Genomic DNA, 24,817 nt, shown 5'->3' with positions numbered 1-24,817 from the left:
GAATAAATGAAACTGTGCGTTTCAATGAAGGGAGCTGCTGCATTAGGGTCCTCTCTCATATTTGAATTTGTCAGGTCGCCCATTTGATTTTGAAAGAGGAACTCTTCGTGTGCGTGCTAGGGTTAGGGTTGAGAGAGAATGCGAGAAAGAAAAAAAAAGGGAGGACTTCATGACTGCCACTTAACCGGAGACTGGACCTGATCGGAAAAGTTTGAACCAGCGAAGCCAAAGTAGATGATCGGTGTGGAGCGCGGAAGGCTTTTACCATGGTCTCCGTCCACCGCAATGCTGCTATCAACGACCTCGCCCTACATTCGTCCAATCAACGCGCCATCACCGTTGCCCGTGACAACTGCCTTGCCGTCATCAATTTCGTCCGCGGCCGCTGCAACTGATGCTTGCGCCTCAACAAGGAACTTACTCTGGTCAAGTTCAATGCGCCTAGTGACCACTTTTTTATGGTTGCGAAGGAGAAGGTTTTTGTCCACCAGACTGAGGATGCACGCATATTGTTCGAATTGGAATGCTCCAAGCCCGTTCTATGTGCTTCTTCAAATTCTTGCCCTGTTTTCTCGAATTATCATCGAATATCAAGTTGGTTATTTTTATTTTCTCTATTTCTTCTTTTGGTGATGCTGATTTGTCTTGTATGTTAAAAATACCTAGGGTTTAGGTAGCATTTGATAAAGAAATTTTGGTATATTGTCACTAGTTATGTTTTTCGGGCGTCAAATATTTGTGATGTTTTGCAGTGGGAAGATTTTACACAGATTTTGGAGACTATTTTGAAGCATCAATGAACCGTGAGAAGTTCCCGGAGAAGGTGCACTCATAAACTAACTATTTGTAACTTTGGATGATGGAGATTATAGATATTTTACTGTGTCTTACAGAACAACTTAATACCTCATTATACCCATGTCAATTCTAATTCTTCTAAAACAAATTGCATATAAAATTTAGATATGATGTAATTATTGATTTGTTGCTTGCTTACTACATGTATCCTCCACATGGAAGAAGAGCAAATGCTATAGAGCAAGACCATGTCTAAATTAACAAAGTCAACAAAAGAGGCAGTTGTGGCTACTTTGAAGTCTATTATATATAAAAATGATCTACATTTTTCTCAATTATTCATTCTAATTTGTACCCTTAATCTTGTATGCCTTGATTGATAGGTTGGAAGAAGAATAATGCATGATTCATATTGGAAGTATATGCTGGATTATGTATGGAAACCATTCTAAATGTGATAATGTGGTTGATCTCATTGCAAAGTTCATCTTATCTTGTTTATGTTACTTTCTATCATATGATTAGCCTTTGTTAATTTCCATGGTACATAAATGTTATACTGAGTTTTCATCATTGAATAGGTACCCAATTTATATTGTCCCAAGTCGAAACAATGAAAAGGAATTGGAAGCATGCTTTCTCACTTACCATACTCTGTCATCATCTTTCGAAGGTATCGCAATATTTTTGTTTTTCGAATCAATAATTGTAGTTCAAATTGTTGTATTTTCAAATATTATAGTATCGGATTGTGTTTAAATGAGTTATATATGATCAGATAAGCATGCCAAAGAGTAGATTATACTATATTTCTTTCTAAAGGCTATTTGAAGAGGTAAGTGCTACACACAATTTCAGTATATGAAAAAGTTAACAATATTTTAAGAGAAACTCAAGGATGAGCATTGCATAACCCATATGTTTGTGCATGGTTTGCCAAAGAAAGGTTGAATGTCTTTGTCTCCTTGGCACTTATGATTAATATTTAGATATATACATAACGGATAAGCAATATGCAGAGATTAATATTTGAAGAGCCTGGTTGGAGTAAGAAAAATATTGTCAAGGATTTCTAAGGAAACATCGTAGGATGCTTTGAACAACACACCTTGTCTGCTTCCTACATGGATTTCTAAGTTTTCTTCTCAATAAGTAAGTTTATACTTTAGTTGATTGCATGTGTTTTTAATGTATCACTCTAGTAACATGTTTGGATCACTCTAATGACAAGTTCAACCTTAATGTATACATACTAGTTTTTTCCAAAGTTTTCTGCATAGTTTATCATCTTTAGTTGGTTGAATGTTGGGACACTGGGTTATTGAAATCATAAATGTTGCTTGTTAGCAGTAATTTGGATTGGAATGTGAATTATTCTATGATAACAACTCTTCATTTTTTCCCTTTAGATTAAGACTTAGCTCGTTACCTTGTGTTTATCATCAACAGGAGAATGATTGTGTTCTTCATAGTTTTGTAATAATCATATCATTTGAACCAAGAGCTTTAGTGACAAATTGGAAGTTGTAATAAGGAAGAACTTTATGTGGGTTGTCATGAAAAGATATAAATCTAAGGTAGACTAATGGAATCCTACTATTCTTTGGCATATAGAGAGCTTCTGATATAATGTGTAAATCTGAATAGTTCCTAAGGGCTTTTGTAGATCAGTTAGAAATGGTCATGCCGACTTGGAATCACACTACACTTTCATGACCAAATATACCATTCTGCCGAAGGATGTACATTTCTTATAGTCTTTCTGAAAGTGTGTGACTGAGTATAATCGTAGTTCTTTGAATAAATTTTTTGGTATATTTATACAACAAACTTAGATGCAGAAGCTACTATTAGTTGCTTGTATTGTGGTTTATGGTGATGGTTTGTTGAGATGTGGATCACTGATGGTAATTTAAACATGCATGCAGTTCCTCAAGTGTTTTTATGCTGCCTGTAATCAGTCTCTATCACCTTTAATCTGGATACTAAATATTTATATTAAAGATCACCAAAAACATATGAGGAACTACTTCGAATTTTTTCTCTCATATTTATATTAGGTCATAATGTTTTTCTATATAATGATGATGAGGATTATAGAATATAATTGTATATGATTTTATTAAAATAATGACTGAGGTTTTATTCTTACCCGGTTACCAAATTATAAATCTCAGAAGTTTTGGAGAGTGAAAATAGTATTCTAAAATTTTTGGAAATTTTTTCACTCAGTGGTCAGGTTTTCCTTTGTTTATAGTTTTATGTTGTTTAGTTTATGTAGGCAATTGTTAGTGTTACTTTTGGCATTATTCATGTTAAACTTTTTGTTTCTAATTATTTCTTTTTGAATTAGTGGTGGTGGCCTATACAAGTTGCTTCATACCCTGCCTCTGAATGCTTCTAAGTACATTTTACAAGCTCTGATAAGTACTTGATTGGATTCTCTCTTGCATGTTACGTGTACTTGATTTGATTGTGTGTTCATATCACATCAATTACCCAAAACTTTTCTAAAAAGAAGCATGATGAGTAAAATATTTTTATAATTTGAGTGTACACACATGTTCGTGGTGAATTTGAGTACGTATCTTAAAATTAATTTATTATTTTATTTTATTTATGTAATTTCGTTTCATGCAATCCCTTTTTCACTGTTTTCATCAAACCTTCTCATGAGATGGAATATCGGCTGGTGGGTAAATCTTAAACATGAAACACATGTTGATTTAGTCTTCGGTTCTCTGCTCTACATTCAAACTCTTGCTATAAAAATATATCTTATGCAGTGCATACCAGATTTGGAAGGCATTATTGGTAAGAAGTGTGCGGTGCTGCAGCGTGGGGAAAGATAGTGGAAAGTAAAGTTGTTATTTAATAAAAGTTATTTTGGTCGTCATAGTTTCGGTGCTGGCGTTTTTGACAGAAAATGAATTGAAAGCAGGAGATGTTTGTGTATTTGAACTTATTAGCAAGAAGGATGGTATTTTTAAAGCTCATATTTTCTAAAAGGATCACTAATTTGTCTGCATGAAAGCCGTGGTCTTGCTGAGGAATTTGAAAGAAAATGTTGTAAAGAAACAAAGATATTGTAATGGGGTGTTCCCAAGTATTAGACATTTAAACAGTGTTACTGTTATGTAATCAACCAGTTATGTTTATTGAAATATAGTACTGCATTAGGTGATTTATGAGTTACTGTTATGTAATCCAAAGCTTCTACATAAAATAAGTTGTTTCACTCACTGTAATTTTCTTTTTATTAAAGGGAAAAAGTTACTGCTATTATATATCTACCATTATAAAGGAAAAATGAATAAATAAAACTAAGAGGAATAAGTTAACATTCAGCTGCTTCAAAAGCAGTAATGAAGGAGAATCAAAAAGAACATTCTTAAAAGTAAATATAAATTAATTTTGATTTTTCAAAAATCTATATAAATTAATCACTATATTGTTTTTTATTAAAACTATTTTTGTTTTATTAAATCATAAATGTGGTATAAAATTTTTAAATTATATTTTTTCTTGAATATTCGTATAAAAATGCTTAAAGTGAAGAAATAATATTTTATTAATATTATAGAAAAATATTAGAAAACAAATAAAAATACTCTAATTCACTCTGTGACTTTAAAATTCAGAAAAATAAGACTTAATTTAAAGAAAAAGGCGAAAATAATAGTATTGACGTAATCCAATTTCGTCTTATTAACACAATATTATTATTATTTTTATTTCTCTTTTTATCTTATTTGATTTCATTATTTTAATTCTATTTTATTTTATTTTATTATATTTCATTTTAATTGCTCTGATTTTTACTTTATCTTATTTCATTTTATTTTACTTTATTATAATTCTATTTTATTTTACTTTATTCTCTACTGAATCTTTACCGTTCAAAAGTTACATTTATATTTATATTTGTTGTCTGCTACAAAGAAATTTTCCACAGATATCAAAAAAATTAAAATGGATCAAACTTTCAACTTGTACTGTTCATACTTCATCTTTATAGAAGTTTCTTCATTTGTCTTCTTCACAAACATCTGTTAACCTTACTGAGTTAGACATCATTATGATCTTTTGTCTCTAATTAATTTCCTTTGATTAATTCACAGTTGCAGCTTTCTTCAACAATATTTTTCTACTTTTCTTGGCAAATCAAGTTTCAAAATTAAGATGTGAGAAGTTGAGAAGCAATTTAACTAACCTGCATGTTGTTATACCTAATGAAGGTTTTGCTGCATATGGAGCAAGAAAACTGCATCGGTTCAACGAGGATCTGTGCTGGAGTTGGAATCCAGAACCTTCTCTCTTGGTTAAAGGAGCAGCCATGGAAGCTTCTCTTGGAGGAGGCTTCTTCTTCCTTGACATGGAAAATCATCTTCTCATCATCATCAACAACCTCATGATGCCTTTTAGCACTGTCAGGCAAACCAATGTGCAAAGCCACAGAGACTTGTTCAAGCCTTTCCTCTTTCACCTCAAAACTTTGATGATGGTATTCATCTTTTGAGGCCTTTTCAGTTAAAATGGGCAAGAATTGGATGGTTTCATGAACAAAGTCATGCCAGGGGAAGGAAAAAGAAGAAGAAAAGGATGATGAAGAAGAAGTAGATATTGTGTTGGAATTTAGATATGAAGGAGAAGTACATGGTTTGAGCCACTCAATGAAAGTAGGAGCATGAAGGTATAGATTCTTATTGTTGCACTCCATCAAACGCTGGTTGGATTTAGAGAATTATCTTCTCTCTTCCTCAGAAAAGGGTTATGTTATGTATATGTTGTGAGAAATGAAGTCCCACATTGGTGGGAACTTGTAAAGGGGTATGGCTTGGTGGCTATAAAGAAACCCCTTGCCCCCTTTGTTATACATCCTATTCTCTCCTTTGTTCTCTCCTTTCTTGTATTCTCATAATTTTGAGAAGTTTTTTAGTGAAAGAGAGAGGTGTTGTAAATTTATTTCTACTATTATAAAATTTCCTTTTTGCCTCTCTTCTCTATTTAAGTTGTGTGTGCTTGTGTTGTATCACTGATACCCAACAGTGGTAGTGTGAAACGTTTGGTGACTTGGTACTTAAGAGTGTTCGTTTGTGACCCACCTCTCTTTCCTGGGAACTTCTTAGTGCTTTACTTCACGGTCTACCTGTGTTGTTCCAGTAGATTTTGCGTTGTGGAAATTGAAGATGAAGGCAATTTTGAGAAAGGACAATTGCATAGCTGCAATTGAAGGAAAACCCACAGAAATGACGGAGCAGAAGTGGAAAGAAATTGACAACAATGCCATCGCGAATTTGCACCTATCAATGGCAGATTCAGTGTTATCTAGTGTGGCGAAAAAGAAACAGCAAGGGAGATTTGGGATGCCCTCATAAAATTATATGAGGTGAAGTCTCTTCACACAAGAATATTCTTGAAAAGGAAACTCTACACTCTTCGGATGAGTGAGTCCACAACGGTGACGGACCACATCAACCATCTGAACACTTTGTTTGCCCAACTATTAGCGGCTGATTTCAACATAGTTGAAAATGAACGCGCGGAGCTTTTACTGCAGAGTTTACCCGACTCGTATGATCAACTCATCATGAATATTACGAATAATAATATTGAAGGTGGTTTACACTTTGAGGATGTTGCCGGAGCAATTCTTGAAGAAGAATCCAGGCGAAGGAACAAAGAAGACATGTTGGAAAGTTCAAAGCAAACACAAGCTTTGGTGATGATGAGAGGAAAATCAACGAAATATGGGTCTAGTGGGAGTCAGTCCCATGATATATCTCAAAGTAAGAAGCATCTCAAATGCTACAATTGTGGTAAGAGGGGGCATGTCAAGAAAGAATGTTGGCACGAGAAGAGTGGAAGAAAGAACTCTGAGGCATCAACCTCACAAGGTTGTATGGCAAATACCTTAGAGGATGAAGATATTCTGTGAGAAAGAAGGGAGATCTGGTAAGTCATAAAAGCTCAGAAGATCATGGCATATGCTTATGGGAGATACGTTGCAAAAGGCTAATGCAATGGTTACATCGACAAGTCAAGAAGAAGCGGTGTTGACGTGACATCGTACTTGGACAAATGTCAAAGTGAAGTTTGCAAGGCAGAACGTAATCTGTACCCGGGCTTAAACATAGATCAGGGTTTGCTAGTTTGACTACCAGAAAAGAAAACACAAGAAGGATTGGTTCATTCTGATGTAAGGGAATCACCGGAGTTATTCCTAGGAGAAGCAAAGTTTATTCCAGGAGTTTGAGTGTATTACATCAAGAAAACCAAAGCACGAGCTTGAAACTGGGGAAAGAATTAAGTGCTTGGGCTATGCTAACAATGTGAAGGGGTATTGCCTGTGAGTTCCACCGCTCACAAGGTTATTGTTAAGCAGGAATAAAATGATGCTCCAACCAGAAGGCTTTGAAGAACAAGAAAACTTGGTTTGTAGGTTGAACAAATCTCTATACGGTCTAAAGCAGGCGCCAAGGTGTTAGTATAAGAGATTTGATTCCTTTATCATTAGCCTCGGATACAAGTGAAGGCACAATTGGCTAGGGAGTTTGATATGAAGGATTTGGAACCGGTAAACAAGATTTTAGGGATGCAAATTCACCGAGACAGAAAAAGATAGGAAGATTTGGCTTTCTCAGAAGTAAAACTTACTGAAAGTCTTGCGGCGCTTCAACATGCAAGAGTGGAAGCCAGTTTTACCCCATCTCCTATCAGTTATCCTCAAGTATGAGTCCTAGCAGTGAAGTGGAGAGGATGGAGAAGTCTCGAGTACCGTATGCATCGGTGGTGGACAGCCTTATAATTGCTATGATGCGTACAAGACCAGACATTGCACAAGCAGTGGGAGTGGTTAGTATGTTCGTGGTAGGTTTAGGTGGAGAGTAGTGAAATATTGATCAGGTGTTGCATTGCGTTTCAGAGAATCAGAATTTGGTGTCAAAGGTTATTGGCAGATTTACGTTAATTCGATTCTACTGAAGTTTATCAGAAGAACAAGCAACACGAAGGCAAAGATGGTGTGAAGATTTGATTAGTTTCATCAAAATCTTCAAGTGGGAGATTGTGAGAAATGAAGTCCCACATTGGTGGGAACTTGTAAAGGGGTATGGCTTGGTGGCTATAAAAGAAACCCCTTGCCCCCTTTGTTATACATCTTTTTCTCTCCTTTGTTCTCTCCTTTCTTGTATTCTCATAATTTTGAGAAGTTCTTTAGTGAAAGAGAGAGGTGCTGTAAATTTCTTTCTACTAGTATAAAATTTCCTTTTTGCCTCTCTTCTCTATTTAAGTTGTGTGTGCTTGTGCTGTATCACTGATACCCAACATATGTGTGTGTCTTCAGACTTTATGGAGGCTTTGTTTGTCATTATGGATTTAATAGGAGGGTCTGAAAATCACAAGCAAAAATTAAATTGATCACTCATTTATTACAAAGAAATGCTAGTCGTCAGGGAAAATTCGCATAACCTCTTCAACAAATTTAGCAAGGAATTCTATAATAGTCTCAACTTTGAATTCTAATAAATGTAGTGGTCGGGAAGGGCTTGTGATAAAAGGGCGGTACCCGTTTGTTTTGAGGGAGAGAGCAGTAGTGAATAAAATGGGAAATTGGAGAGTTTAAGTTCTGTGAGGGACGCGTTTGTAAAAATTTATTTTCACACTAGTGTTTGTTGCCGATAAAATAACAGCTATTTAATTAGTTCAAATTATTTTTTACACAACTAACCATTGTGTCAAGGCATTTTATACACAAAACAGCTATATGATATGTCATAAAGTGGAGCTTAATATATATATTTTACATGAAACTAGTATCAATTTATGATAGCAGTGACAGTGTAAAGCTACCACAATATGTTTCTATGTAATTTTTAATTCTTTAATCTACACTATTAACGTATTATAAATTAAACTTTAATATCATTATTCTTCATTGGAATGCATATGCTAAAGCTGAAACAACTCATGGCATGCAGATTGTTTACAGAAGAAACATATATATGTATATATGGTAAACGACATAGCTTATGAAATTATGAAAGCATATTTAAAATGAGTAGAAAAAAAAAGTGTTTATTTACCTATATGAAAAGCATTTCACATCCTGCACAGTTAAAAGGCCACTGAAAAAGAAAGAAAAACTAGGTCACAGACACCAGGTAAAAGGTACGACAATGTAAAGTTGTATCAACCTTACACGTAGAAAAGTCTGGTTGAATTGGTAAGAGAAAATACAGTGTTTCTGCTTCATCCATGGACATGCATGGCCATGGAGGGAGGGTAGGACCTTCCATAACGGAGAATCAAATCACCCTCTGAGTTTTGGACTCATCTCATAGATATTCACATATACATATGAATATATCTATCACTTTTGTCCCGTCTCACATGCATTGACCCCACCTCCCTCAGGAGACCCTCCTATGATATCGAATATATTATATCACACGTGAAATCTTCACGTTTCACTGTGTTGCTTAATTTCTCCATTGGTAATGTTGTTCAGTTTATGTGCTCCAACTAGTAACAGTAGTTAGCTGTATATATCACTATCTTCTTTATCTCTAAGCTATGTTTCTTTAAAATGGAAGTTTCAAAGTTGAGAGTCTAGACATAGTGTCCACCGCACTGTCTCTGCAGGTTCATGCCTGAGCCTGACCCCATTGCATTAAATTTAATGTTGTTATCTCCGACACCCAAAAAATTCAATGTTCTTAGTATTTCTCGCAAAAAATTTAATTACAAAAATTCTACCTATAATAACCAATACTTTTCACTCGATTGTTTTAATTGTTATAGTAATCTTTGTTCTATTAGTATTATCTTTTTTTTATTAAGTTGTAAGTTAAAAAAGCAGTAATTTTCTTTTTCTTTTTCAGTTGTCATTTTTTAAAAATAATCTGGTTTCAGATATGCTAAAAATCTCATTAGTCTTCTTTTTTTTCTTTTTTTTCTTTGTTTTCTCTTCATGATAAAAACATATTTTCAAAGGAAATCTAACCATCATAAGTTATAATTTTAGACGAATGATTAATTACACTAGTATTTAATGACTGGAGACCTATCTGTATATATTAGGTTCAATGGAAATTCAAAAATCGATAATAATGATTTCAAGAAGAATATTTATGTATATTAAAACGTGAACAAAATTCAGTAAATATGAACAATTTGAAATATAATATTAAATATTATCGTATATAATATAAAATATATTCTTAAGTTCTCGATTGTGTAATTTTGGAATATATTTTTAAATTATACAATTCATAAATTCTTTTTTATTCATGGGAAATATGAATTTTTTTTACATTTATGAAAATTTAGAAGAAATTATGAGAGACTAAAACAAAAAGCTTCTTTGATTTTTGTAGTGTTTTTCTTTTTTATATCTTTGGGCCTCCTCTTTAATGCAAAAACTGAAGTATATATATGGATCCAATTACATATTTAAAGATGGCCCTTTAAATATTTATCTTTATTGACGGCGTATTATATAAAACATAAATATTCTAATAACGTTTAATCATTTTTTTTATAAAAAATTAGTTATCGGGAAATTAATTGGTAAGATATGGATACAATACATCATAATAATGAAAAAAAAAAAAACTTCAAAACTATTACATGACAATGTGATAAACCATGAGTCATGTGAGTATGTTGAAACCACGTTTTATTCTTCAAATAATATTCTGATAACACGTTTTTAATAGATTCGCAGAAACAAAAATTGTCTTGTTAATTCAAACCAATTTCGGTCAACAAATTTGACAACAGCAAAAAGCAGCAAAAATGAGTTTGACCCATTATCAACAAACATTTTCTTATGCTTATTTAAGTAGGTTATAGTGTTTAGGTCTAAACAACTTTTTTCATAACTTAGCAATAAAAATTGAATTATTTTTTTCCTTTAAAACGATGGACCATATGCTATTTGTCAGAGAATTGATATATTTATACATAATCATTTTCAATAATTTATTGCGTTTTATATTACACTATCAGTAACAATAATAAAATATCGTCATTCTTTTTTATCCTTAATCAACCTATTATCCTATTTTAAATTCATAAATAAATCAGTTAAATTATTTTAAAAAAATAAAATATATAATTCAGTATAATCTCAAAGAAATAAAAATATTATTGAATTATGTTACCATATTAATTTTTTTTTTAAGTTTTAAGAATTAAAATGTATCAAAATTTTAATAAATATATACCATTAAACTTAAGTTAGTTATACGAAGAATTGATATATTACGTGCTACATGGTTTTTCAAATAATCAGAGTTTTGAACTATAAAGTGCATCACTGATATATATATATATATATATATATATATATATATATATATATATATATATATATATATATATATATATATATATATATATATATATATATATATATATATATATATATATATATATATATATAGAATAAAAAGCTTTTTAGTGCAGTAAAATGGATACATAATATTCTTTTTAACTGATATAAAATGTACAGATTGTAGTAATATTGTTGGTGTGGTAAGGAATAATGTGTTTGTCCTTCTATCTTTTTTGCACTCTTAACATTTGAAAACCTGTTGGTATATATACATTCTAATGTGGAATCATATTGAATTTGTTGTTTTAAGTAGTAATAACGGTTAAGATATTCCAAATATTCTATTAAAAGATATTAGACAATCAAATATTGTGTTAGTTATAATTTAGATATTATTATAATTTGTGCAGATTTGTGCACCTGTCATTCCTTTAATAGATGAAGGATTATAGGATCCTTAAATGTATATATATGGTACTCTACTCTTTGAAATAATATATCAGAATTATTCTTTAAACCTTTTATTATGGTATCAGAGCCAAACACTGATATCCTCTACCATATAGGAATCAGTGTTCTGTTTGAATATTTCTGATGGTTTTTTTCAATAAAAATCAATCGGAGAAACATGATTTTGGGACTTCCGTTGCTACCCATATGCATGAATCGCTCACCCTTGAACGGCTTGACGGCACCAACTATGTTGAGTGGTCGTTGAACGCACAGAACAAGATTAGAGGCAGAAAACGTTGGGGTTACATATCTGGAACAAAGGTTGCACCAAAAAACAAGAAATCCGATGAATGTGAAGCATGGGAAGATGAAAACTGCCTAGTCAAGTCTTGGCTTCTGGACTCCATGACGAAAGAAATCAGATCCCTCTTTATTCGCTTAGCTACGACAAAGGACATTTGGGACACTGTGCAACAAACATAGTCAGTCAACCAAGATGCATCCCGGTCATATCAATTATATCGTGAGGTAATCTATACTCAGCAAAATGGAGGATCTGTTATTACATATTTTGGAAAATTGCAAAGATTATGGCTAGAGTATGATACTATCACGAATTGTACCATGGAATGTCCTAAAGATGTTGAAAAATATAACAACATGATTAATTCTCAACGAGTTTATGTTTTTTTGGCTGGCCTGGATACACATTTGGATGTTGTTCGTGGTCGTATCCTTGCTACCACTCCCCTTCCAAATGTTCAATCTGTTTATGCAACTATTTGTGCCGAGGCAAACCGTCAAGCGACTATGCTTGATAGTGAGTCTACTATGGGGACTTCCTTTGTTGTTAAAAAGTTTCCTAAGAAAGGAATCCGCAAGTGTACCAACTGCAATGAGGATAATCATGTCATGAAGACATGTTTTAAACTCCATGGTTATCCAGATTGGCATCCAAAAGGTAAAACTACTCCCAATACCAAGGTAGAAGCTACTTCCAAGAGCCATATTTCTACTGCTACCGGATTTATGACTAAGTCAGGTATATCTAACTCTACTATTAATCTTTCTACTATTACGAGAGATAGTGATTGGATAATTGATTCAGGTGCTACTGATCATATGACCTGTGATCCTCATAAATTTACTAATTTTTCTCCTAATTGTTCTAAAACTGTTATTATTAATGCCAATGGGGTCTCATCTCCTATTGAAGGTGTAGGTACTATATCTCTCTCACCCTCCTTATCAATTTCTGATGTTTTATTTGTTCCTACATTGAACTGTAATCTTCTCTCTGTCAGCAAATTAACCAAATCACATTCTTGTTTTGCCTCATTTTACCCAACCCATTGTCTTTTTCAAAATATTCACTCCAAGGAGAAGATTGGCACTGGGAGAGAGAGGGAGGGACTCTATTATCTTGAAAATGTCTCACAACAAACCCATAAAGAAGCGTTGGCTTGTCTTGCAAATGAACACACACACGATAAAAATAAAAAGGAGATCTGGTTATGGCATAGACGATTAGGACATCCCTCTTTTGTTTATCTAAAAAAATTATTTCCATCATTATTTCATAAATGCAATATTTCTGATTTTCTTTGTGAAACTTGTGTAATGGCAAAAAGTCATCGTATTGTGTTTCCTTTAAGCAATAAAAAGACTGATTTTCCTTTTTCATTAATCCACACAGATATTTGGGGCCCTGCCCCACAATCTACACATCATGGAAAAAAATGGTTTATTAGTTTTATTGATGATTGTTCTCGAGTAACCTGGGTGTATTTGCTTAAACATAAAAATGATGTGTGTGATGTGGTTCGTTCCTTCTATCATCTGATTGTTACACAATTTAACACATCTATTAAGGTCATTCGATCAGACAATGGAGGGGAATATTTTAAGACTGAATTAATAGAGTTCATGAACTCTAAAGGCATCTTGCATCAAACTACATGTCCTTATTCACCACAACAAAATGGAGTGGCTGAGAGGAAAAATAGACATATATTAGAGGTGACAAGATCACTTTTGATAGATGGTAATGTCCCATCTCATTTATGGGGTGAGGCTGTGAGCTTTGCCGTTTATTTAATTAATCGAACCCCTTCTAGTGTGCTTAACTTTCGAAGGCCTTTTGATGTGTTGTCTGATCATTGTATTCTTCCTCCCATAGTTAATTTACCACCTCATATTTTTGGATGTGTTATATATGTTCACTTACACCCACATCAACGTACAAAGCTTGAAGAACGAGCGATCAAATGTGTTTTTGTTGGGTATGGATCAACTCAAAAAGGTTATCGTGCTTACCATCCACCATTAAAGAAATTTTATATTTCTATGGATGTGACATTTAATGAGCATGAATTTTTTTTATGTTGATTCTCCACTTTAGGGAGGCAATGAAAGTAAAGTGCATAATCATGATGTTGATATGTTTGATTGTGAAGATAAATTATCCTGTGAGGATCATTCTGCAGGAAGTAAGCCAATCCTAAATATGGACCCTTCTTTTATGGATAATACAGTGTCTTCTGATCATAACCAATTGGCCCAATCTTCTCCACAGGTTCAGCTTGACTCTTTAGAGGTACCTTCTGATCCTATCTCTAACAATACTAATTTAGATGAAATTGATCATGGAATTGATTCTTGTCTGCGTGAGACCACCATCACACCAAACACTGAGTCTACTACTGTTCAATATATTCTTCCACCTCGTTCTAACCGTGGTCAACCTCCAATTAAATATGAACCAGACCTCCAAGCAAAAGTTAAATATCCCATTAGTAAATATGTGTCATCTCACAGGTTATCTCACTCATATGCATAATTTGTATCTCAATTATCTTTAATTTCTATTCCTAATAATATACAGGAAGCTTTGGCAGATCCTAGATGGACCGAAGCAATGGTTGAGGAGATGACAACTTTAGAAAAAAACAACATTTGGAATCTTGTGCCCTTACCAAGAGGGAAGAAAACTGTGGGCTGCAAATGGGTCTTTACAATTAAGCATAAAGTTGATGGAACTATTGAGAGGTATAAAGCACGACTTGTGGCTAAAGGTTACACTCAGTCTTATGGTGTAGATTACCAAGAGACGTTCGCACCGGTAGCCAAGCTCAATACTGTAAGAATACTTTTGTCGCTAGCTGCAAACCAAGATTGGCCTCTTCTACAATTTGATGTGAAAAATGCTTTCCTACACGGAGAAATTTCAGAAGAAATTTATATGGATTCTCCACCAGGCATGACTGATTCAATTGGAATGAAGGTTTGCAAATTAAAGAAGGCCCTATATGGATTAAAACAATCCCCAAGAGCATGGTTTGGAAGATTTACCAAGTCTATGAAGGCTTTTGGCTATAGAGCAAGTAACTCTTATCACACCTTATTTTTTAAGAGAGGAAAAGGAAAACTTACAGCTTTGATTATATATGTAGATGACATGATTGTTACAGGAAATGACCCAGATGAGATTTCTAGTTTACAACAATACCTTGCATCTGAATTTGAGATGAAACAACTTGGAAATCTCAAATATTGTTTAGGTATTGAAGTAGCTAGATCAAAACATGGTATTTTTCTATGCCAAAGAAAATATGCTATTGATTTACTATCGGAAACTGGGTTGCTTAGGAGTAAACCAGCTGATACACCAATTGAACAAAATCATAAGCTCTTTCAATGCTCAAATTTAGCAAGCATAGACAGAGGAAGATATCAAAGGCTGGTAGGAAAATTAATTTATTTGTGCCATACACGTCCAGATATCACCTATGCAGTGAATGTTGTTAGTCAATTTATGCATGACCCACGGAAGCTTCATATGGATGCTGTTAAAAGGATTTTGAGATATTTGAAGTCCGCTCCTGGAAAAAGAATTTTGTTCTCAAATCATGAAAACTTAAAGGTAGAAGGGTACATTGATGCAGATTGGGCAGAATCAAAAGATGATAGAAGATCTACCTCTGGATACTTTACTTTTGTAGGAGGGAATCTTGTAACTTGGAGGAGTAAAAAACAACCTATAGTAGCAAGATCTAGTGCTGAAGCAGAATTCAGAGGCATGACACTAGGTGTAGGTGAACTTTTGTGGATTAAAAATGTGCTATCAGATTTGGGCTTTACACAAAATGAAGTTATGAGTTTGTACTGTGACAATAATTCGGCTATAGCAATTGCTCACAATCCTGTGCAACATGATAGAACAAAGCATGTGGACATTGATAGACATTTCATCAAAGAGAAGCTTGAAGCTGGAATAATTTCATTTCCTTTTGTAAGATCAGAATTGCAGTTGGCTGATGTTCTCACCAAAGGAGTATCAAGAAGATTGTTTAATGAGTCTCTATTCAAGTTGGGAATGTGTGATATCCATGCACCAACTTGAGTGGGGGTGTTAAGATATGCCAAATATTATATTAAAAGATATTAGGCAATCAAATATTGTGTTAGTTATAATTTAGATATTATTATAATTTGTGCATATTTGTGCACCTGTCATTCCTCTAATAGATGAAGGATTATAGGATCCTTAAATGTATATATATGGTACTCTACTCTTTGAAATAATATATCAGAATTATTCTTTAAACCTTTTATTAATAACCACCAATAAAAGATTACCAAGGTCCAAACAAACTGGCATGAATTAAATTTTAAAGAATCGTATGCGAGGGACCATTTTACCCGTTATCATTTCTTTCTGATAACAATTCAATCTCACGTGATAGTAGGAAGAAGATTTAGCAATATGAGACAAGGAATAATAACCTCAAATGGTTTGTTATCAGTTTGGAACTGAATTCCCGGTATAGTTGCAGTTTATGATTGTACAGTTTATGATTATGATGTTTATAGAAAAGAGGAGTTGTCTGATAATAATTATTAAATTAGGATGAATGATTGTCATCAGCTTAAAATTGTATCGAATTCAAAGAAGCATTAAACAAAGAATAACTTTCTGATTAGCTTTAGCACATCCAAGATCCAGCAATAATCACCTACCTGATTTATAGCCTAACATAGGTTTCAGATATTGGCAAGAGATAGTTACGCACATAATGGTAATATATTTGTTTTTTTGGCAGCTCCAAGAAACATTCGTCACCTTTATTGTCTACAAGGCCATTGATCTTTGCCAGATAGTGCAACGAGACAATTAGCAGTAATGATGGTACAGAAACGAGGTTTCTAGCTTCCTTTTTGAACTTCCACTTCAATTCCTGTCTCCAATTCTACCGGCTGCACGGGTAGATGAGATCAAATTACATGAATTAGTGCCCATTTATTTATGCCGTGCCATCAAAGAGGCACACAATCGAATAGTTTCTAATCTGATTGTAATATTTTTCCCTTCACTCTCTTCCATCTTTTTGTCTTTCTTCCTTCTCTCACTTCATTTCCAATGAAAGGTGTTAGAAACCACTTTCTGTTGCTTCTCCTGGCAATGGAGCTCCTGCTGCTTCTTCTCTCTCCCTTCGCATCTCCTCTCAATAGCGAAGGTTTGTATGCACTCTCACTAGAGACACCATTTTCCTTCATTTGTTTCCTTTGCATGGCCCAGAGAGAAAACAAGACTTTCTCTTGCGTCCGTGCATGTGTGTGCATGTGTTTATGTTTTTTGTTATTTGGTGCTTAATGAGAATTTTGGTGTTTTTTTCCCCACTGTTCATGTTTACTGTGCTTTACTTATGGCTTTTGTTTCATAGGTGTCTGGTAATTCTTTTGGCGACTTAGCATAACTTTGTTTAAGTGTTTAAGGTTGAAAACTTTGAGACGTATATTTTTCTTTGATTTGTGGATTTTGTTTCTTTTGAGAATGATAAGTGTGAAAAAGAGTTATTTTTATACTTATAAATGAGCTCAATTTTGTAATTATTCATGTTGTTCCTCATTGAAAAGTTGTAATAGGTAGTAGATTGTCATGTAAAATATTGTACAGGAAATGATGTATTATTTAGAATCTATCAGCCAATTTTCGCAAAGTGAAAGTCAAAATTCGCACTGCCAGAAGAAGGAAATTCACATAGCGCACAAGGCGTTGAGCGAATAACATCAGTTAAAGTGCAGCAGTTAAGAAAATTTGCATAACGCACCAGTAAATGTGCGCTAAGCGAATTAATGAATTTAAGTGGCTTTAAAAGACGTGACAGAGCGACAGAAACATGCTCTTCTGACAGAAGTTCCGGACAAAAGAAAGAAACGAAAACATCTCAGGAACTTCCGGAGACTACTTCAAGGCATCAAGACACCATTGTTGCAAGGGATTGCTTCAAATGTGTACGTTTTAGATGACTAGGAGTAGATAAATTTCTCTTTCGTTGGGATTGGATGCAATGAACTCACTATGATGTGATTTTCCTGCTCAATATATCGTTATTCGTTCATATGCTCTTTCTTGAATTTATTATCATTGTATGAAAATATAATGTTATTTGAATGTCTTTGATTACTGGAAAGTAACTTTGAACATGAACGTAGATAGAGCACTTAAGTGATTTGGGATCTAGGGATAGATTCAATAACTTGATCATTCCTAACATCGGACTTAATGCAAATTGTATATTAAATTGACTAAGGGATTAGTATTTTAATATATTAATTTAGAACTAGTTGCTAAGGGATTAGAACTAGTATGCCTTGATGTGAATGTTTGAATGAAGTAATGAAATATTGAACACAGTTTTATTTTCATATGATTCATGAAACCCAATTCCAACGAAGTTTCTTTTAAATATAAATTCTTTGCACACCAACTGTTTGATAAAATACCAAAAATAGTTTTTTGTGTTGTTTTGTGCATTTTGATGTCTAATTGAGTTATAAAAGGAAGAATTGTCATGTGTTGCATAAGTCCCTTGGGAGAACGATACTTTGAACTTAGGTTTAAAACTTTTCGACATCCCTATTTATGTACGAATGTCTCAATTGGGTCCTCGTTTTTTAAAGTGTATCAAAATGGTCCCTAATTTTGAAAATTGATATCAATTGAGTCCTTTCCGTTAAGTTGGCTGGACGGCGTTAAAAAAATTGATGAGTGGATGCTGAGATGACGAACGAACGCTCGTCCACCAGAGAACGAACGCTCGTCGACCTCTTACTGCTGGACGACCGTTCGTTCCACACTGGACGATCGTTCGTTCGGTGGTCGACGAGTGTTCGTTCGCTGATGGACGAGCGTTCGTTCGCTGGTGGACGAGCGTTCGTTCGTCATCTCAGCATCCACTCATCAATTTTTTTAACGCCGTCCAGCCAACTTAACGGAAAGGACTCAATTGATATCAATTTTCAAAATTAAGGACCATTTTGATACACTTTAGAAAACGAGGACCCATCTGAGACATTCGTACATAAATAGGGATGTCGAAAAGGATTAAACCTTGAACTTACTCTATATTACTTGGAACGATTTGGTATACTTGCCAAAAAGTTATCAAGTTTTTGGCGCCGTTGCCGGGGACTTGTGTTCCAACACAAGGCAATTTGGGCATTTATGACTCTTTTAGACTTTGTTGTGAACTTTCCTTTTTAACGTTGTTGTGTATGCAATTGACTTTAGATTTTTAAGACTTTCCTTTTTAACGTTGTTGTGTATGCAATTCAGTAGCGGAACTAACTAAATCAAACCAGATGTGCAAATCACCAGGGATGGGGTTGTGTGTTTGGATTCACTGTTTTGGAACTTAAGACAAGTTTGATGGACTTCTTACACCAAGGGATTGGGTGAGGGTTTGTCATACTTAGGTAGGCACAACAAGAGGGATCTGATTGTCATATATTGATGCAACAATTGTTACCTGTTGTTATTCGAGGCATATTACCTCCTTCTGTTAGGGGTATTCTAACACGTCTGAGTTTGTTCTTTAATGCTATTTGCAAGAAAATTGTTGACCCTCGAGGTTTAGATGAATTGGAAAATGAAGGAATAAGACTACTATGTCAATTGGAGATGTATTTTCCACCTTCCTTTTTTGACATCATGGTACATTTGATTGTTCATCTAGTCAGAGAAATTCGAATATGTGGGTCGGTCTTCTTAAGGTGGATGTACCTAGTTCAAAGATACATGAAGATCTTAAAGAGATATGTCAAGAATCAGTATAGACCAGAAGCTTCAATCATAGAGCGATACGTTGCAGAAAAAGCCATTGAATTTTGTTCAAGTTATATGCCATCTTGTGAACTCGTAGGTCTTTCCAAGAGCATACATGAAGGAAAATGTGAAGGTAAGGGTGTTCGAGGTGTGAGAATTCAAAGTGTTAGCAGAAAAGAAGTTGACCAAGCTCATTTGTACGTCTTAAACAACACTGTTGATGTGATTCCTTATATTTCTAACCATGTTAATGAAATAACGGCAGCAAACCCAAGAATGAGAGAAAAATGACATCTTAATGATCATGTGAAAACCTTCTTACAATGATTTAAGAAAAAGATTTATGCGACTCCACATGTTTCTGAAAGTTTATTGAGGTCATCTCGTGGGCCGAACACAGATGTCATTACATATGGTGAGTACTATATAAAGAATATTTCTTTTCGGACAAAGGTAGAAGATGACAAAAGTAGAGTTCAAAATAGTGGCGTCACACTACAAGCTGAGGTTGTGCACTTTGCTAGTTCTAATTCTAAACAGCTGTTTGATTGTGTACCTATCACAACATATCTTCTAAGTAACTTTGTTTTTTTATGTGTAGGATGAGTTGGTTGAGCAGCAGAATCAGGGCATATTTGCTGGCCAAGGTAGGGACGACATTCTAACAACGACCATTGGAAAGCCTGAGCACCCATGACGTGTACGTGGAGTTCCTGGGGCAATTGGTCTTCGTGACTACTTTGGCCCTACACAGAAAACCCCAACATTAATGAGTCAGGAGACACTGAGGCAGATGGATCTTCAGTGGGAGGAAAGACTCAACCAAAGCATGACATCAATGGAGCAACGATTCATGGAGCAACTACAAGAACAAAAAGAAATACAAAGAGCGCTTGAAGAGAAGCTGCATTCCATGACGCAAGGGAACATGGGGACCACTGAAACTCCCACACCATCTTGTGTCAGCACTAGAGGATCATGCTCTGTTGTAGAACCTACTCAGTATATCGGTCAATATGAGCTGTTGGTTGATGGGGATCCCCCACGCATTGTGGCTCTCGGAGGGGTGCTTGAGGGAGGACAGACTATTCATGGTGTTCCCATATTACCCCACCACGTGCGTGTGACGATTGATGAGGTTCGGGATCCCCAGGATCAAGTGCCTGTATCCACTCCAGAAATTAACTTTGTGGGGGAGGCCATAGGATCATTTATAGCCTGGCCTAGAGCATTGATCATGTCACACATCGCTACTCCACAAGTATAATGTCTTTTTTATTACTATTTCTATGTTTATTCTTCAAATATTTATTGATAACTCTTTGACGTAAATTCTTATCTTCAGTTCACACGTCCTCAGAAGCAGCCAATTCATGATACAATCATACATGAAGATGATGACATGGCTGAAGTGGAGGATGATGACAAGATTACCCAGGTTGAAGAAAGCACCATTAGAACTATATTGGGATTTAAGAGTATTTGGTCTTCCCCCACATGTTCCAGTACATATCACATTGTCTGATGCATTGGAGGTGATTGAGGGAGACAAAATGTTGAATATTTCCATCATTCAAATGTGGTGCATGTAAGATAGTTAATTTTGTCTTTCATATTACTTTTATTTAGATTCTTATAGTTTCTAACAACTTAACTTTGTTGTTTTAGGTACATGGACACAATCGTTGTAGACCAAGGTCGGTCTTCCATGTACGAATTTGTTGAACCTCAGGCCATTCAACCTTCTGGTAACACACTTGAAAACAGACAACATTATTTGCAAACATGGATGGATGAGTCAAAAAGAGAGGTATATCTTGTGCCATACATTGATGGGTAGGTGTTGTTATATGTAAAAGTTCATTATTAAAGTTTTCTTAATTAGTTAAATAACTATTTGTCCTTTGTGATAGGTTGCACTAGTAGCTGATGGTCATCATTCCCAAACAATGTAAAATTATATGGTTTTGTTCGTTGCATGGGAAAATGAAAAATAACTTGAGAACAATGCTTCAAGCGTAAGTGTTTCTCCAAAAATGACTTTGAATTTGATGTTCACCTTCAACTTTTATGATAAATATAGTCATATTAATTATACTTTGTGTTTTCAATCTGTACAGAGTTATTGGTAAATCTCGAGGTCAACTGGTTCAAATTTTGTATCTAAACATTGTAAGTCATTTATAGTACTAATTCATTTTCTATGTTATTGAATGATCTAAATTCTTAACTATTTAGTTTGTCATTTTAGTGTAACCAGCAGCTAGATTCATGGGAATGTGACTTCTATGTGATGTGTTGGATTAAGACCATCATTCGAGCTATCATTACAGATGACTGGAATGAGGTAATGATGTATACCTTGAATACATTACAAATCAAATTCATCTTCAAAAACATGAAACCATAATGAATCTTTCTTGAATTTTGTAGCGCTTCAAAACTACATCTCCTATACCAAAGGACACAATTACGCAGGTAAGGCAGAAGTGGACCACTTATCTTCTACAAAGATGGAGTTACAATTATTTACAAAATTTCAAGTTTATTTGTATATTTACAAAATATTTGTATATTTTAGGTAAGAATAACTAAAATATACAAATACATATATTTACAAAATTTCAAGTTTATCATAGAATACTCATATGCAACTACGCTTGGCCGAACGCTCAAGCATAGTATTACCACACGAAGACGCTCATCCTCAACTAGGATTCTTTCCAAATGAAAGAATCCAATTTCAATCAAGTTTACTAGACACACCGAACGGTCAAGGACCGTTCAGTACCGAACGTACAATTTTATAGTGGAAATTTCATACCGGAATCATTTATATTCAAACTTATTTCTCAACATATAACTTCAAAATTTCATATCTTCATATCATAGTAAATTTCATATAATTCATACATCAGAACATAGCAACCATCATATTTCATATAGTCAAATATCTCAACAATTCATGCTTCATTTAATTTAACAAATCAACGAACGTTCATACAGAACAACAAACATACAAATTAAATTAAATAAATTTCTCTTACCTCTGATCGTGAACGAACGTCCTAAAGACAGAAGTACGATTCGTCCGACTACAAATCTTTTCTACCCTTACGCTCCACAATTCTTCAAACTAAACCAAACAACAGAAAACCAAAAATGACTCAGACAAGATGATAGCATGCAACCAGAAGTTGGTTTGCATGTACCAGAGAACGAACGGTTAAAGACAAATAAACTTACCCGTTCAGAACTCGAAACTGTTCGATTCAAAATGAAGCTTGGGATGCCAGAAGTGCTTCCACGGTGCCTGAACGGAGATCGGAGTAGAGAAATGGTGAGTTTCGGTAGAGAGAAGGGAGAGATTTTTAGAGAGAAGGAGGAGAAATGAAATATCAGAGTTTTGGAGAAGAAGGTGCATGCAGAGAGAGTGAGACGTAGACTTCAAAAACTCAGTTTTGCTTAAAACGAACGTCCGCTCATCTGCTGACACCTGCATTCCACTATCTGATTTTCTGATCCTCGTTGCTTGACACCTGAGATCCGTTCAGAGGGGTTTTGGGTGCGTTTTTAATGAGGTCTGACAATATATAAAAACAAAATCATGAATTTTCCTATAAATTAAAATGAGTTAATAAATTTAATGGAAATAAGAAGCTGGAACAAAATTGAGAATGGATACAGAAAAATAATAAAAATAATGGATGGAAGATAATAAATTATTAGAGGAAAGTAGTATAAAGAAGTGTTACATGTATAATTTGAATGTAAATTACAAGCTCCAAGAAGATTAAAAGTTGGTACATAAAAAAAATAAAAATAAAACAATGGAGTTGAGAGGGTGTTATATTGCGACACTGTGGAGAACAACAGTCTCAATAGTAAGTCCAGGTCCAAAACCAAACAAGACACCCCATTCAAGTCCTTCACCGGTGGTTTTGAGGCCATTTTCAGCTGATTTCCTCCTCATCTCGTCCAAGATGAAAAGCACACATGCACTTGACATGTTCCCATAGTCACTAAGCACATCTCTAGTGGCCTTCATCTTTTCAGCTTTGAGACCCAATTTTTGCTCAACTTGGTCTAGAATTGCAGGTCCACCAGGGTGTGCAATCCAGAAGATGGAGTTGTAATCAGAGATGTTCAATGGGTTGAAGGCCTCATAAAGTGCCTTCCCAATGTTCTTTGAGACAATCCCAGGAACATCCTTAAGGAGGTGAAACGTGAGTCCAACCTCACGAAGGTGGCCATCAATGGCACCATCACTGTCTGGAGCAATGGTCTGTGCAGTCCAAACGAGCTCAAACAATGGCTTCTCAATATGTGGAATGGGGTCAGAACCAACTATAACTGCAGCTGCTCCATCTCCAAACAGTGCCTGTCCCACAAGACTGTCTAGGTGGGTGTCACTTGGGCCACGGAAGGTGACTGCAGTGATCTCAGAACACACGACAAGCACACGGGCACCCTTGTTGTTCTCAGCCAAATCCTTGGCCAATCGAAGAACCGTGCCTCCTGCAAAGCACCCTTGTTGGTACATCATGTACCTCTTCACAGAGGGGCGAAGTCCCAAGAGTTTGGTGAGTTGGTAATCAGCACCAGGCATGTCGACGCCACTGGTGGTGCAAAAGATCAAGTGTGTAATCTTGGACTTTGGCTGCCCCCACTCCTTTATGGCTTTCACTGCAGCCTCTTTCCCTAACTTTGGCACCTCTACCACCACTATGTCTTGCCTAACATCCAAAGAAGGTGCCATGTAAGCACACATGTTAGGATTCTCCTTCAGGATCTCCTCGGTGAGATGCATATATCTCTTCTTGATCATGGACTTGTCGCACATGCGCTGGAATTTCTCTTTGAGGTCGGTCATGTGCTCACTGTTTGTGATTCTGAAGTAGTAATCCGGATAGGTGCTTTGATCAACACAGTTTGGTGGGGTTGCAGTTCCAATGGCAAGGATGGTTGCTGGGCCTTCTGCCCTTTGAGCCTGGTGGATCTCCGATACACTCACCATATCTTAGGTTTCTTCAATAAAACTTAATACTGCTGTTTGCTCAAGTTGTGTGTTTGAAGATGTTGGAGGAGTTAGCATTTTATATGCATGCAAGGGTGGTTGA

At 35.0% G+C, this 24,817-nt stretch overlaps 1 protein-coding gene, 1 long non-coding RNA gene and 1 pseudogene across 3 annotated transcripts; 1 reads left to right on the top strand and 2 right to left on the bottom strand.

Annotated features, from left to right (window-relative positions):
• The first annotated feature begins 35 nt into the window (after positions 1-35).
• LOC148192436 (uncharacterized) lies at positions 36-3,982 on the top strand. 2 transcript variants are annotated; one of them, XR_015782229.1, is made up of 4 exons: positions 36-823; positions 1,380-1,471; positions 1,577-1,950; positions 3,585-3,982. It is a non-coding gene; the product is annotated as an uncharacterized LOC148192436 (long non-coding RNA). The 2 variants fall into 2 exon arrangements; XR_015782228.1 differs by having other exon boundaries at positions 42-823; positions 1,818-1,950.
• Positions 3,983-4,801: 819 nt separating this feature from the next.
• Positions 4,802-5,676, bottom strand: LOC148192435 (zinc finger protein WIP3-like). Its single transcript, XM_088098042.1, has one exon. The coding sequence runs from the start codon at positions 5,516-5,518 to the stop codon at positions 5,003-5,005; it is 516 nt and encodes a 171-aa protein (XP_087954168.1). The 5' UTR covers positions 5,519-5,676; the 3' UTR covers positions 4,802-5,002.
• A 17,725-nt stretch (positions 5,677-23,401) lies between these two features.
• LOC124822953 (chalcone synthase 17 pseudogene) lies at positions 23,402-24,817 on the bottom strand (annotated as a pseudogene).

Source organism: Vigna umbellata, chromosome 9 (genome assembly GCF_029865625.1).
Source record: "Vigna umbellata cultivar VRB3 chromosome 9, Vumbellata_1.0, whole genome shotgun sequence".
In the NCBI taxonomy this organism is placed as follows: domain Eukaryota; kingdom Viridiplantae; phylum Streptophyta; class Magnoliopsida; order Fabales; family Fabaceae; genus Vigna; species Vigna umbellata.
This window is presented reverse-complemented; position numbering and strand designations above follow the sequence as displayed.